Raw genomic sequence first — 16,880 nt, 5'->3', positions numbered from 1 at the left:
CCACACTAGGACCATATCCCTCCATCTTCCTTACATCCATGTGCCTATCTCTCAAAAGCCTCTAGTGTATTTATCTCTACCACCATTGCAGGCAGCGCATCCCAGGCATCCACCACTCTCTGAGTAAAAAAACTTACCCCTCACTTCCCTCTTGTACCTACCCCCTCTCACCTTCAATGCATGCCCTCTGGTATTAGACATGAAGACTTCTTGAAAGTAAGTCCATATGTTGTGCGGTACAGTTCAGTGACTGGGTGAGAGAAGTAGAGTTCAATCTCCATTCAACGGAGAAATTAAACAAAATTGAATAAAATCTGACTGAACATGAATTATTCTTGCATAATGATGGGCTGTTCTCAGTTTTCTAAGAATTACTGCTTCGTACACATCATTTTAATTCCTTTGCCAGACACCCAAAGCCTGAACATGGACAAGTGAATGCTTTTCCATTTCTTCCTCACCGCAAGGATAATTTTGTTCTCGCTTTGCACAGCAAGCTGGGTCATTAATTTTCCCCGAGCCAGTGCCAAACAGTTTGATAGAATTCACAGAACTGATATTAAAATGACATACGTACTAAATAATCGCAACTCACCTTCCCACTATTAGCTTAATTGTGTTGGTGAAGATTCCATTCAGAGCAAGGGCCAGAGAGACAGCTGAGTGTCAAAAAATACAGGTGTTATAGGATCGATTCAAACTACAAGAACAGAAGAGAAATTAAAACATAATTTAACTACATACATTAAGTGAATATCTTACCTAAACAGGCCTCTTTAATCTCTGTTTTATCTGTCCGTTGAATTATTTTGACCACAAAGATCACGGCCAGAGGTGTGAGGAATGAAATGGCCTATGAAGACAATGAAACACAATAAGCAGAGGTACAACCAAGAGTCCACACTCAGGATTAATACTGAATACAGCAAACTCAAGTTACTAAACTGGTTTGAAGCAGTGGCATTTAGATGCAGTGAAATGCAGCAGCTAATGTCATTAAATTTGAATTTAATGGGATAGACGCATGAATTTTTCAATCCTTCATGTGCCACAGATAGTATAGTTTTTCTTCAGTACCTTTCTGTTAATGCTGATTGATTCTTATGGTTATCATATACATACACCTCAAAAAAAGATTGTTGATGTTGGAACATCTGTTGCTGTGGTTTACACTTAGAGTTAATTACATATGATTCACGAGGAACTGTTGGATTAAGATTTTATTGTCTTGCTCCGAAAAACATTCTTTATTCTGTGGATTCTTAATTCTTACCAGTGCTGAGGAGTATTTTGCCTGCTACAAAAAAATCAAAGCTCAAAGTAAATTTATTATCGAAGTATATACAGTACTGTGCAAAAGTCTTCAGCACATGTATATTTAGCCAGGGTGCCCAAGACTTTTATGCACTGTACTGTATTTGTCAATGTGGGATGGAGAGCGAGTTTGTGAATCTGACAAGAGCAAAGGATGGTGATGTTGGAGTGCCACGGGAGGGGAGTGACACAGGTGGCAGAGAAGGAGTGTCAGAGGGGTGGAGGTGGGCTGGGTGCAGACACCCCCCTGCCCTGAAACACCAGGCAAGGTCATTTAATTCCAAACAATTTGTTTATTGATCATTACAGAATGCCTCTCTGGTGTTTCCCACCCCCTCCTCTCTCCCTTTCCCTTTTCCTAACCATGATTCCCCTCTCCTTGTCCCCATCCCACTCTCAGTCCACTATAAATATCCATATCAGAATCAGGTTTATCATCACTCACATATGTCATTCACCTCGGACATTTGTCACCATATACAACCCTGAGATTAATTTTCTTGTGGGCATTCACAATAAATATAACAAACATAATAGGATCAATGAAAGACTGCATGCAACAGGACAGACGGCCAATCAATGTGCAAAAGGTAAGAAAACTGTGCAAGTACAAAGAGAGAAATAATAATAATAAAAATACTAAATAAATAAGCAATAAACATCAAGAACATGAGATGAAGAGTCCTTGAAAGTGAGTCCATAGGTTGTGGGAACATTTCAGTGATGGGATGAGTGAAGTTATGTATACAATATGTGCAGGAGTAGGCCATTCGGCCCTTCAAGCCAGCACCGCCATTCACTGTGATCATGGCTGATCATCCACAATCAGTACCCTGTTCCTGCCTTCTCCCCATATCCCTTGACTCCGCTATCATTAAGAGCTCTATCTAACTCTTTCTTGAAAGCATCCAGAGAATTGGCCTCCACTGCCTTCTGAGGCAGAGCATTCCACAGACCCACAACTCTCTGGGTGAAAAAGTTTTCCCTCAACTCCATTCTAAATGGCCTACCCCTTATTCTTAAATTGTGGCCTCTGGTTCTGGACTCCCCCAACATCGGGAACATGTTTCCTGCATCTAGCGTGTCCAATCCCTTAATGACCTTTTATGTTTCAATCAGATACCCTCTCATCCTTCTAAATTCCAGTATATACAAGCCCAGTCGCTCCAATCTTTCAACATATGACAGTCCCGCCATCCCAGGAATTAACCTTGTGAACTTCTGCTGCACTCCCTCAATAGTAAGAATGTCCTTCCTCAAATTTGGAGAGCAGAACTGTACACAACACTCCAGGTGTGGTCTCACCAGGGCCCTGTACAACTGCAGAAGGATCTCTTTGCTCCTGTACTCAGCTCCCCTTGTTAATATGTATATTATATAAAATGACAGATTAATACATATACAAATGAACAATAGAACATGAAGCCAGAGAGATACAGCAAGGCTGTATTCTCTTTACCAAACACAGACAAATGTACAAAAAAAAAGTACAAATTTACCGTACTTACACTGTTTGATCAAGTACAGCACCAAGGCCCTGGTAAAACTGAAATCTATGGTCATCAGGGCTGGGGCAGGAGACTTGTTCTTTATAACAGTGTCATACATTACAGATGAAAATAGGTGAGATTCTGCATGACACCGGGTTTCAATACAGAGAAAGGACAGATTTGTTACTCTGTCAGGCAGGAACACAATACATAATATGTATATTATATAACAGATTAATACACATAAAAACATGAAATCAAAGAGATACAAAAAGGTTGTAATCCCATTACCAAAGGCAGATAAGTGTACAAAAAAAATGCACATTTATTTATACCAGCCGTAGAATAAGATCAATTTTAAGATGATTTATTTTGATATTGATCCTACATCGGAGACATCAAATCATCACATCTGACAACGCTCTATCTGGAGTCCTGTGGGTTTTGCCCTCACATTTGCTGCTTTCTGTGGTGTGATGATTGAATGCCTGGAACAGCTTGACAGCCAAGAGCACTGCAGCGTGGCCACACATTGCTACCAATTTCCTTTGATCATTATGCTGCAGGTTTTCAGTCAGTTTAACATGGACTCTAAGGAGGCCGTGAATTGTACTGATGATGCTACTTCAAATATTTGTTCTGAGCAGTATATTGATTTGTAAGAATATGCCAGCAGAGACTTTCTCTTCAAATGGCTCTGCCACCTCTGCTATAATGGGGTGTAACTTCCACTCCCAGCATTTACATTGCTATTCCAGTTTAATTTCTAAAGAACAGTCTGATTTTAATAAAACATAGAACAGTACAGCACAGAAGCAGGCCATTGGCCCAGGATATTGTGCTGAACCAGCTAAAAAGCAAATCAAAAACACCCAAACAGTAATGCCCCTCCTACTCACACCATGTTCATAACTCTGCATCTTCCAATCATTCATGTACCTATTCAAACATCTCTTCAAAGCCTCTAATGTATTTGCATCTACCACCCTACCAGGCATCCATCACTGTCTGAGCAAAAAACTTACCCCTCATGTCCCCTTTGAACCTACCCCCTCTCATCTTCAATGCACACCCTCTGGTATTAAATATTTCAACCCTGGGAAACAGATGCTTTCTGTCCACTCTGTCTATGCCTCTCATAATCCTGTAAACCTCTTTCTGATCTCCCTTCGGCCTCCGGCACTCTATAGAGAAAACAACCCAAGTTTATCCAGCCTCTCATGATAGCGCATGCCCTCTAAACCAGACAGGATCCTGGTAAGCCTCTTCTAAGCTCTCTCCAAAGCCTCATTATCCTTCCTATATCATTACTGGGTGTCTGCCTAGCAAGAAGCAGCACAGTAGAGTAGCGGTTTGAGAATTGTTTATGCGGCAGTAAGTAGTGATCGGGATTCAATTCCTGCAGCTGTCTGTAAAGAGTTTGTACGTTCACGCCATAAGTGTGTAGGCTTCTTCTGGGTGCTGTGCTTTCCTTCCACACTCCAAAGATGAATGGTTAGGCTTTTTGGGTGGTGGGGTAAAGATACATCTCAAGCAAATGTGTTGTAAGTTGCTCCTTCCCCCCACTAGCCGGCAGGTCACCCGTGGGCAAGGTGTAGCATCTGCTTAGCCCCCCAATCAAGGTCACGTGAAGCCATGGGAGTGGGTGGTGGATGGTCGTATGAGCAGCTAGTACATCTCACAAGTCCTGGGTATGTGACCACTGACGTCAAGGCAATCTCTGAAGAGTATTTATAAAGGCTGGGGTCAACCATCTTGTAAAGACAGTGCCCAGAAGATGGCAATGGCAGACAACTTCTGCAGAAAAATTTACCAAGAACAATTATGATCACCTTCATCATACCAGACAGCACATAATGATGATACTAATGGTGAGGGTACGTGTGGGCACGAGGCCAAGTGGTTAAGGCATTGCACTAGCGACCTGAAGGTCGTGAGTTCGAGCCCCAGACAAGGTAACATGTTGTGTCCTTGAGTAAGGCACTTAATCACACATTGCTTTGCAGCGACACTGGTGCCAAGCTGTATGGGTCCTAATGCCCTTCCCTTGGACAACATCGGTGTTGTGGAGAGGGGAGACTTGCAGCATGGGCAACTGCTGGTCTTCCATACAACCTTGCCCAGGCCTGCGCCCTGGAGAGTGAAGACTTTCCAGGCGTAGATCCAGGGTCTCGCAAGACTAACGGTTGCCTTTATTTTATAGATGGTGAGGGATAGTGAGTTGTCGGCATGCTATAAGGAAATTACAGTGGCATGAGAGAGGAACTGGCCAAAGTTGACTGGAAAGAGACACTGGCGGGAAAGACAGCAGAGCAGCAGTGGCTGGAGTTTATGCGAGAAATGAGGAATGTGCAAGACAAAAAAGAAGAAATTTTCGAGTGGAAAAAGGTTGCAACCGTGGTTGACAAGAGAAGTCAAAGCCAAAGTTAAAGCAAAGGAGAGGGCATACATGGAAGCAAAAATTAGTGGGACGACAGAGGATTGGGAAGTTTTTAAAACCTTACAAAAGGAAACCAAGAAGGTCATTAAGAGAGAAAAGATGAACTATGAAAGGAAACTAGCAAATAATATCAAAGAGGACACTAAAAGCTTTTTCAAGTACATAAAGAGTAAAAGACAGGTGAGAGTAGATATAGGACCGATAGAAAATGATACTGGAGAAATTGTAATGGGAGATGAGGAGATGGCAGAGGAACTGAACAAGTATTTTGCATCAGTCTTCACTGAGGAAGACAGCAGGATACCGGACACTCAAGGGTGGCAGGGAAGAGAAGTGTGTGCAGTCACAATTACGACAGAGAAAGTACTCAGGAAGCTGAATAGGCTAAAGGTTGATAAATCTCCTGGACCAGATGGAATTCACCCTCGTGTTCTGAAGGAAGTAGCTGTGGAGATTGCAGAGGCATTAGCGATGATCTTTCAAAAGTCGATAGATTCTGGCATGATTCCGGAAGACTGGAAGATTGCAAATATCACTCCGCTATTTAAGAAGGGGGCAAGGAAGCAAAAAGGAAATTATAGACCTGTTAGCTTGACGTCGGTGGTTGGGAAATTGTTGGAGTCGATTGTCAAGAATGAGGTTACAGAGTACCTGGAGGCATATGACAAGATAGGCAGAACTCAGCATGGATTCCTTAAAGGAAAATCCTGCCTGACAAACCTATTACAATTTTTTGAGGAAATTACCAGTAGGCTAGACAAGGGAGATGCAGTGGATGTTGTATATTTGGATTTCCAGAAGGCCTTTGACAAGGTGCCACACATGAGGTTACTTAACAAGATAAGAGCCCATGGAATTACAGGAAAGTTACATACGTGGATAGAGCGTGGGCTGATTGGCAGGAAACAGAGAGTGGGAATAAAGGGATCCTACTCTGGTTGGCTGCCGGTTACCAGTGGTGTTCCACAGGGATCAGTGTTGGGGCCGCTTCTTTTTACATTGTACATCAACGATTTGGATTATGGAATAGATGGCTTTGTGGCTAAGTTTACTGACGATACGAAGATAGGTGGAGGGGCCCGTAGTGCTGAGGAAACGGAGAGTCTGCACAGAGACTTGGATAGATTGGAAGAATGGGCAGAGAAGTGGCAAATGAAGTACAATGTCGGAAAGTGTATGGTTATGCACTTTGGCAGAAAAAATAAACGGGCAGACTATTATTTAAATGGGGAAAGAATTCAAAGTTCTGAGATGCAACGGGACTTGGGAGTCCTCGTACAGGATTCCCTTAAAGTTAACCTACAGGTTGAGTCAGTAGTGAAGAAGGCGAATGCAATGTTGGCATTCATTTCTAGAGGAATAGAGTATAGGAGCAGGGATGTGATGTTGAGGCTCTATAAGGCGCTGGTGAGACCTCACTTGGAGTACTGTGGACAGTTTTGGTCTCCTTATTTAAGAAAGGATGTGCTGACGTTGGAGAGGGTACAGAGAAGATTCACTAGAATGATTCCGGGAATGAGAGGGTTAACATATGAGGAACGTTTGTCCGCTCTTGGACTGTATTCCTTGGAGTTTAGAAGAATGAGGGGAGACCTCATAGAAACATTTCGAATGTTAAAAGGCATGGACAGAGTGGATGTGGCAAAGTTGTTTCCCATGATGGGGGAGTCTAGTACGAGAGGGCATGACTTCAGGATTGAAGGGCGCCCTTTCAGAACAGAAATGTGAAAAAATTTTTTTAGTCAGAGGGTGGTGAATCTATGGAATTTGTTGCCACGGGCAGCAGTGGAGGCCAAGTCATTGGGTGTATTTAAGGCAGAGATTGATAGGTATCTGAGTAGCCAGGGCATCAAAGGTTATGGTGAGAAGGCGGGGCAGTGGGACTAAATAGGATAAAATGGATCCGCTCATGATAAAATGGCGGAGCAGACTCAATGGGCCGAATGGCCTACTTCTGATGCTTTGTCTTATGGTCTTATGGTCTATATTGGCGCCAGAAGTGTTGCAACACTAGCAAGCTGGCCAGCACGACCCTCGCTGATTTGATTTAATTTGACGCAAGCAGCACATTTCACTGTATTTTGATGCACTCATGACAAATAAAGCTAATCTTTAGATCTTCAGACATATGGGGATGTTGGAGGTTCTGAGGGAAGGTCTGGTGGACAGTGGTTTAAACATTCATCCTTGAGCACTGGGAAAACTTCTGTCCTTCACTAAAGCTGGCATGCATTGCACCACACAAACTTTTTAATGCTTTTAACTGCACTGCCCCACTAGCCCCAAACAAACAGCACAAGCTTCCATCTGCACAGCATCCTTAACATGAAGAAGATCCTAATGTTTTTCATAAGAATGTTGATGAGTCAGCTAAACTAATATGGGATGAGTCAGTATCAAGTACTCTACTAGAGGGGAAAAATTTAATTGGAAGTTGAGGGACAACTTTCTTTCTTTTTTTTCACACACACAATGGTACGTAGGTGGAATGAGTTGCCAGAGGAAGTCGTTGATGCAGGTACAATACAACTCTGAAGAGACAGTTGGACAGGTACTGTCTGTCTGTCTAGGTACCATATCCGATGCGGACGTTGGTGACCATGCTTTCCCATATAGATCTGTCCTTCGTGTTTTGGATGATTTCCATTTCCTCGATGTGTAGCCACCTGGCTATGCTTTTGATGTACATAAGCCGAGGTCTTCCTCTAGGTTTGCTCTCCTCAATCTTTCCAGAGAGTATGAGTTTTTCCAGTTCATCTTTCTGCATGATGTGTCCTAGGAATCTGAGTTGTCTTTCTCTTATTGCTGGTATGAGTGATCGAACTGCTTGGGATCTTCTGAGAACTTCTTCATTTGATGTGTGTGTGTGTGGTCCATGATATTTTTAACATTCTCCTGTAGACCCAGAATTCAGCTGCTTCTAGTCTCTTTTCCATTGCTGGAGAAATGGTCCAGCATTCACTTCCGTAAGTCAGGATAGAATAAATGTAGCACTTCAGTATTCTGTTTTTAGTGTACGTGCTCATCTTTCTGTCTGTTAATATGGACAGGTACATGGATAGGAAAATTTAGAAAGTCCGGGGCAAATTCAAGCAAATGGGATGATGGGATCAGCTTGGATGGACATCTTGATGGCATGGACCAGTTGATGTAAAGGACCAGATTCTGTGCCATGTTTTTCTAAGACTCTATGCTGTGTGACAGAAGGATTGTTAGGAAAAGTGGGTTTCAAAGTGAAGAGTGAAGACAGCTGCCGGTGGTGGCACATTTAAAGTGGTGGGTAGGGCGGGGGGGGGTGCGCTAAAGAGGTTTACGTTAGGGGAGTACCAATGTCAATGTACAGCAGTATGGAGGGACATGGGATGATCTCTTTTTTTTTTAAAAACGGAGGCTCTTGAAGCAAAGGAGCAATGAATGAATGAGATGCACCTTGAGATGGGACAAGGTATCCAGTGTTCTGGTTATCCTTAAACGAGGGGGGAATATCTGGAGTATTGCAATAGAATAATCAAAAAATCATTTAAAAAATTATGAAACCTTCAGCTCATCCCATCTGTGCTTGCTGTAAAACAGTCCTGGTGAAAGTTCACACACCAAAACACGACTGTTTATTCTTTTCTATAGACGCTGCCTGGCCTGCTGAGGTCCTCCAGCACTTTGTGTGTATTACTTTGATTTCTAGCATCTGCAAATTTTCTCTTGTCTGTAAAGCAGCTGCCCAGTCTAAATACAGTAAATGATCTTAGCTCACTACCTGTAAAGCCATAGGTACTTCACCCTCTCCCGATTTCACCTATCACCTACCACCTTGTACTTCTTCCTCCCCTCCCCCCACTTTCTTATACTGACATCTCCTCTTCCTTTCCAGTCCTGATGAAGGGTCTCAACCAGAAACATCGACGGTTTACTCTTTTTATTAATAATGCCTGACCTGCTGAGTTCCTCCAGCATCTTGTGTGTGTTGTTTTGGATTTCCAGCATCTGCAGAATTCCTCGTGCTTGTCATAGGTGCAAACGCATAGCTGAAGGTTCTCAGCATTGGATAAAGTAGTGATGAGAGTGAAGCTGAGTGATTAGGATTGAGGAGTAAATGGGGGTTAAGCTTTTTGAAAATCACATTCCCAATATCCAATAATGTCAGAAAGTATGCATGATATACCAATCCCTTATCCCCATCAAACATCAGATATCACCTAAACCTGTCAGTGGCAGGTCACCATGTCACCAGTTGAGAGAAGAGCTGCAAGGGTCCAAATCCAATTTCTGATAAACTTCTCCGATAATTACTATGAAAACATAAGGCCAACAAGCTTCAAATTTTCATATCAACAGTGATTGGGTTGAAATGTTGACTCTTTTTTTATTCCTCACTGATGCCATCAGATTTGATGAATGCCATTTTCTGTTTGTGCTTTGGATATCCAGCATCAGCAGGACCAGGCGAACTATCCTGTAAATCTGTCAGTGTAAGTGTACCACACAGTGTAATGGGGGCATCTGTACACTACTGTGCAAAAGGTCAAAATAAAAAACAGATCTTATAACATACATGAGTGATGATAAATGTGATTCTGATATGGGTGTCTTGTGGACGGAGAGTGGGAAGGGAACAGGGAGAGAGGAAACCACTGTTGGGAAAGGCAGAAGGGAGAGGGGAGGGAGCAGTGGGAGCACCAGAGACATTCTGTAATGATCAATACACCAATTGTTTGGAATCAAATGACCTTGCCTGGTGTCTTAGGGCTGAGTGTGTTTGCATCAGCCCCCCCCCCCACCCCCCACTGGCACACTTTCTCTGCCCCTGTCCCACACCCCTCCTGTGGTGCTCCACCCTCACCATTCCCAAACATCCTCTGCTCCCACCAGATTTACAAATTCGCTCTCCGCACCATGTTGACAAATACAGAACTGTGCAAAAATCTTAGGCACCCTATTCTAAAATTGTTGCACAGCACTGTATCTTCTCTTAAAGTAGTACTTTCATCTGTTGATCTAGTCTTTTCCTCAAGTTGAAAGATCAGTTGATTCAATGTGTGCAATATATGCACATATCTCTGTTATGCATTATGAAGATACACCCTATTAGGTGGACTGGAGTACACTGAAGCTTTGCTACACTGAATGACTGTGAAGGTATATTCCTCGAGCCTTGATGATTATGGCCATCTCCTTTGTTTGCCCAGATCCCTAACAACGCAGCCATCTCCTTCCTGATGGGCAAGGTTTGATCGGTCTAAGCACTGGGTCTATTCGGCAGGGTCATATACGGGCCGGAAGGTGGCGGTGGGATCCAGGTCCAGGGCAACAGAGACTGGGTCCCGGAGCGAGGAGCGATCCAGTGCTTGGACAATCTAAATGCTAGGTCAGCTGGATCACAATTCCAGGTGCTGGGTGTCACGAGAGTCCGGCTTGTTCTGCTCAAGGTTCCTTGACGTTCACTCTGTTCTCCGCAGCACTGAGGACGAGGCTGTGGGCCTGCTCCGGACTCATGCCCAAGGACTCACTATCTGCTTACTTTGATTGCTTGCACGATTAGTTTTCTCTCTCCCTCTCTCTCTCTGCACATTGGGTGTTTGTCGTTTTTTAAAAAAATAGGTTATTTTGGTTTTCTTGTTTTGTGGCTGCCTGTAAAGAGACAAATCTCAAGGGTGTATAATGTATACATACATTAATAATAAATGTACTTTGAATTGTGCATTGACTGAAGAAGTTCTGTGTTGTGATAGAATATCAATTTCACTATTGCTGAATAACTCTGTTTAATGTAGTCAAAGTTAAAAATAATGAGTTGAGCCTGTAATATAAATGTTTGGGATTATGTGAGTGAAGACATGTTGAAATTTAAAATGCCGGATATTATTAATTTAATTTATTTATTAGTTGATTGAAAAAATAATATTTAATGCATTGAGGACTTGGTTGAAACATTCATGTCATCCAGGAAAGACAGAGCAGTCGTCACGTTGAGCCTCCGACCTGGCGGCATGAATACATGTATATTATAACTGAGGTCAGACAGAGAAGCGAGACAAGGGAAAATTCAATCTCAGATGCAGTATTGCAGAAAGAAAAGGTATGTTCATGACTCAGCTTCTGCCACTCAGAGTTTATTAACAGATATCAGGCATGGATTGCAGCAAATGCATGTAGCTCCCTAAAGTCCTACACAAATAATATGTCAACATAATCCTTTTACATGACAGCCTGTCCTCAGGCCGTGAATATAAAGATGGAGTATTTGTAAAAACTATTATTCAATGCCTTGCCCAGTCTTAATCTTAATTTCCTTGACCTTATTTACACATACTTCCCTGGTGGGCAACAGGAACGAGGAACGTGTGGGAGCAGCAGAGACACAAACCTTCTCTGTGATTATCAAGTGCACTAGGAACGGGTGTCTGTATGCAATGTGTTTGTGTTCAACGTGTCCCCACAAAAGGAATAAACCCCCCCCCCCCCACACACACACACATCCTTGCTCTCATGATCAGAATCAGGTTTAATATCACCGGCATATGTTGTGAAACTTGTTGTTTTGCGCCAGCAGTACAATGCAATACATAACAATAAAAAATATAAATACATGTAGTATTGAGAGAGAAAACAATACTGAGGCAGTGCTCATGGGCTGGTTGTCCATTTAGAAATCTAATAGTGGATGGGAGAAAGTTGTTCTTGAAACATTGAATGCATGTCTTCAGACTCCTATACCTCCACCTTGATAATAGCAGTGAGAAGAGAGCATGTACTGGGTGCAAGGGGTACTTAAGGGCATGAGTATCGATTTCTCCTTCCAGTAAAAAAATTCCCTCCCCCCTTGCTCTATTCCCCACTCTGGCCTATTACCTCTCCTCACCCGCCTACCACTTCTCCCTGGTGCATCTCCTCCTTCCCTTTCTCTTGTGGTCCATTCTTCTGCCCTATCAGATTCCTACTTCTCAAGCCTTTTACCTTTCCCACCCATCTGACTTCACCCATCTCCTTCTCCTCCCCCTACCTTTTTACTCTGGAATCTTCCCCCTTCCTTTCAAGTCCTGAAGAAGGGTCTCAGCCCAAAACATCAACTATTTATTCATTTCCATAGATGCTACCTGGCCTGCTGAGTTCCTCCAGCATTTTGTGTGTGTGGCGATGGATGCTCCTTTTTCAGGCATTACCATTAATTCTTCAACCACTATGCAGTTCTATGTATATCTTACCAGATGTGGAAAATATATATAGGTAGAGCTGAAATCATGGCTCCATTAATAGGAAAGATTGAATACCCAACTTTAAGTAAAATCTTGGGCAGTTCCACCTGTTAATATGCAACATTACTTTAGAGAGCAATGGTAAGGCAGGACACTGGAACATTCAGTAACCACATTCTCAAACTTTTCTTGGTCAGCTAGGTGAAAACCCAGTGCTATGCTTAAATTACTTCATTGAATTTGATATCTGCTGAACTGAGTCTGCATCTGTGCCCTGAAACCATTAGCACTTGCCTCAGTGCCGAACTGGCTCCGTGGCTGAGGCCTGCAGTGTTGGGTTCCTGGACCATCTTCACTCAACTCAGTGCTAAACTGGCTCCGTGGCTGAGGCCTGCAGCCATTGGGCTCCTGGACCATCTTCACTCAACTCAGTGCTGAACTGGCTCCGTGGCTGAGGCCTGCAGCCATTGGGCTCCTGGACCATCTTCACTCAACTCAGTGCTGAACTGGCTCTGTGGCTGTGAACTCACTCTCAGGGACTCTGCAGTTAATGTTCGGTGTGTTATTTGTTTACATATTGTTGTTTGCATGTTTGTTCTTTTTTCACACATTGGGTGTTTAAGGGCCTTTGTTGCGTGGGTTTTAAAAAAATAGATTCTATTGAGTTTCTTTGTTTTGTGGCTCCCTGCAAGAAGACAAACTCAAGGTTGTATATATTATACATTCTTTGATGATAAATGTCCTTTGAACACGTGAAAATCATTGATACAGAAATCATAATTGCAATAAGAAAATTGGTATCATGTCAAGCCCACATCATACCTTGGCTACTCATATTTTCTAGTCGAGACTCCTCATCACAACTGGAAAGGAAGGGGGAAGAAGCCAGAATAAGAAGGATGAGGACAGGAAGGAGTACAAGATAGGAGGTGTAGGTGAAGGCTATCTGTCCGAAATGTTACTGTAGCTAGAAAGGGACAGGGACTGCCTCATTATTTCAGGAGATTCATATGGAATTACTCTTGTGTAATCTTAATTAAACAAAACCATTTCAATCTGTCAGTTTGAACAAGTCTGGTCATTCTTCTCTGACCTCTCTCATAAACAAGGCATTTTCACCCACAAAATGTCACTCACTGGACATCTTTGTTTTGTTTTTTGCACCATTCTCTGTAAACTCCAGAGACAGTTGTGCATGAAAATCCCAGGAAATCTGAGATACTCACATCACTCCATCTGACACCAACAATCGTTCAACGGTCAAAGTCACTCAGATCATACTTCTTCCCCATCCTGATGTTTGGTGCGAACAGCGACGGAAGCTCCTGACCATGTCTGCATGCTTTCATTCACTGAGTTGCTGCCACATGATTGGCTGAGTAGATATTTGCATTAACAAGCAGGTGTACTTAATAAAGTGTCTACGTGATTCCAGCTAATTGGCCAGAGGCAAACAGGAGAAAGTCTGCAGACTTTGTCGACTGTACTCTTTTCCATATATGCTGTCTGGCCTCCAGCACTTTGTGCGTGTTAATTGACCAGGGGTCTTTGATTCTATGCTCTTTCAATCTTGACTTGATATCAAGGGCCGGCACTCCCACCTCAAGTCTCTAACTCCTCTCTTGGATGCTGTTTACATAATGGCTGCGCTGCAAGCAGCAGCTGAATAATTCTGGTCAAATCAAAGCTGAATATCAGCAAACGGGTTATTAGAAAGTAGATTAGGAGCGCATTTTGAAAATTGACTCAGGGAAGAAATTTTCGTTTCACCCAAGCTGTTTCAAACATATATGAAATAGAAAAATAAAATCTCAACTATAACAGGGCAGCTTTGCAAGATCAGCGGTGATCAAATTGGCCAATGCAAAGCCTTCAAAAAGAGATAAATTAGCTTCATAAGTGATCTATAATCTAGTTTCGTTTATAACATGCTGAATAGTATAGACAAAATTACTGTCCTTTTAAATACTGGACATGTAATCACATCTGTAATTTTGCTTAATGTGAATGTCATACGGGCTCTGGATATGTTTCAACAACTTTTGAGAATTTATTGAAAATCAATCTGTCATTAAGATCACAAGCATTATTTTAGGCTGTTGCAATTAAAAAGTAAATGCTATAAAGCTTTCTTACATCTTAGAAGATATTTACAAATAAATCAAAGTAAGCAGAATAATATAATAGGATAAACAATAATAGTAAAATAAGACCCTTGACTTGTGCGACAAAGCCAAAAACTGTTTCTATTGAAGTTAAGCTCTGGTAAAGAAACAAGTGATTTAATCACGTCTTTGAACAATGGAGATGGATCCACTACTAGATGAAGTTTCACAATCACGATTATATCTGTTTTGACACGAGGTTTAGGATTTCGACATTTACTGAGTTTCAGCGTGCAGGACTGAAATTGCTGCACCTAATAACTTTTTTGAAAGTAATAAGACAAGGGCGAATGGAGGAGAAAAAGGGTTGAAGTGATGTTAAACTATCAGCAAACAACCAGGTCACATCGCTTTAGGTACCTTAATGAGTAATTGCAAAGGCATCAAATGAAATCAAGCACCTTTGATCCATCTGCAACAGGGAGGATGTGCCGGTGGCCAATCATTTTAATTCCACTCCCCATTCCCATTCCAATATGTTGGTCCATGCCTCCTCTACTGCCATGATGAGGCCACTCTCAAGTTTGAGGAGCAACACCTCATATTCCATTTGGGTAGCATCCAACTTGGTAGCATGAACATCGATTTCTCCAGCTTCTGGTAATTTTTCACCACTCTTCTCTTCTTTCTCATTTCCCATTATGTCTCCCCTTTTACCTTGTCCTCACCTACATATCACCTCTCAGCTTGTGCTGCTTTCCACCCCCCCCCCACACCTCCTTCTTCCTCCTCCTTTTCCAGTCCTGTCAAAGTGTCTCAGGTTGAGACATCGACTCTTTATTCATCTCCATAGATGCTGCCTGACCTGCTGAGTTCCATCAGCATTTTGTGCGTGGCTCTCTGGATTGCCAGCATCTGCAGAGTCTCTTCAGTTTGAAATCAGAAGGCTTGGGCTTTTCAGAAGGAAAAAGAATCAATTTGCAAAACCGGAAGCATTGCAGCAAAAGATCGTAAAACTAAACTGCACGAGCTGAAGAGATGCTCAGAAATTTTTAAATGGAAATAAAGTTTTAGTTGAAACACAGAGGAAAGTCTGTTGTTCTGTCAATTACAATGGAGATGAAGGAGAGACTATGGATGCTAGAGATCTGGAGTAATATGTATAAAACGCTGGAGGAACTGAAGCAGGTCAGGAATACTATGGAGGAACTGCTGAATTTCTCCGCGGGGTGGGTGTGTGTGTGCGTGTGTTGATTCTGCCTAATCACCTGCTCCCATGGTTTCATGAGACCCTGATCGGGGCTCGGGGGTGGGTGGTGGGGGGGGTCTAAGCAGGTGCTACACCTGCCCAAGGGTGATCTGCTTGCAAAAACAGAGAATATGATATCTTGTATTTCTCCACGTGTAGTATTTTGTGCTGGCAGAAGGGAATTTCAGGCACAACATCGAAGACACATCTTCCTCAATTGAGAACAGAAGGATGTGCCAGTGAACCTCAGAAGCACCAGAAACTTAAGCACCTTCATAAAAGAAGACAAAATATGAATGTGGTAGGAGATCTCCTTGCAGTCTACCACTGGAAAAGGCATTTCCAGGGTCTTAGTGTTACTAAGACCCAACTTACTCATGCTGACCAAGTTCCCTAACTGGTCTAGTCTCATTCGTCTACATTTGACCTGTATATCTCTCTGAAGTAGGGGACCCCAACCTTTTTAATGCCATGGACCAATACCATTAAGCAAGAGGTCCGTAGACCCCAGGTTGGGAACCCTTGCCTTAGAGTGTTAAAGCAAATCTGTGGTTTTATTTCTCTCCAGGATGATTACCTAAATAGATTATTAATTTATATAGAGTAAAGTCAAATAAAATATTCAAAACCATAATGGAACATCCTCATTTTCCATTATCACCTTAGCTCTAAGTCCATTTTTAGGGACTCATTAAAAAAAGCCAAGGAGAAAAATGTAAAACCATCAACTATGGTGCAGCCTCTTTAACTGACAACTATTATGCAGTTGGTTGGCAATTTTGAAGCTGCTATTAACAATCTTTGAAGCTAATTAAGTTTGGACTCAGAATACAATAGACTGCATTGGATTCTCAAGGGTAGTTAACACTAATGAAACACCTGGCCGTTCTGGAGTGAAGGAGAGGGACACAAAGAAAAAGGAACTTCAATTTCAGCTAATAGATAGACTCTTCAAATGTTTTTTATGCAAATATCAGTAATATTAAAAATAAATTTAAATTACAGGCCTCTGCAGCAAAGGAGAATGTATAGACCAGCTAATTGAGAACATGGGCTGGTTCTGATAATGGAACAGCATGTTATATCAAAAGA

General features: G+C 42.3%; 1 protein-coding gene across 1 annotated transcript in view; it reads right to left on the bottom strand.

Annotated features, from left to right (window-relative positions):
* plpp4 (phospholipid phosphatase 4) overlaps window positions 1–16,880 on the bottom strand; it is a 406,375-nt gene that overhangs the window by 215,313 nt on the left and 174,182 nt on the right. Inside the window, exons 3-4 of the mRNA XM_072239792.1 lie at window positions 763–853; window positions 596–659 (exon numbers count right to left, since the gene is read on the bottom strand). Of these exons, the coding sequence (XP_072095893.1) occupies window positions 596–659; window positions 763–853 (155 nt within the window). The remainder of the gene's footprint in view (window positions 1–595; window positions 660–762; window positions 854–16,880) is intronic.

This window comes from Mobula birostris, chromosome 21, assembly GCF_030028105.1.
Source record: "Mobula birostris isolate sMobBir1 chromosome 21, sMobBir1.hap1, whole genome shotgun sequence".
Lineage (NCBI taxonomy): Eukaryota > Metazoa > Chordata > Chondrichthyes > Myliobatiformes > Myliobatidae > Mobula > Mobula birostris.
This window is presented reverse-complemented; position numbering and strand designations above follow the sequence as displayed.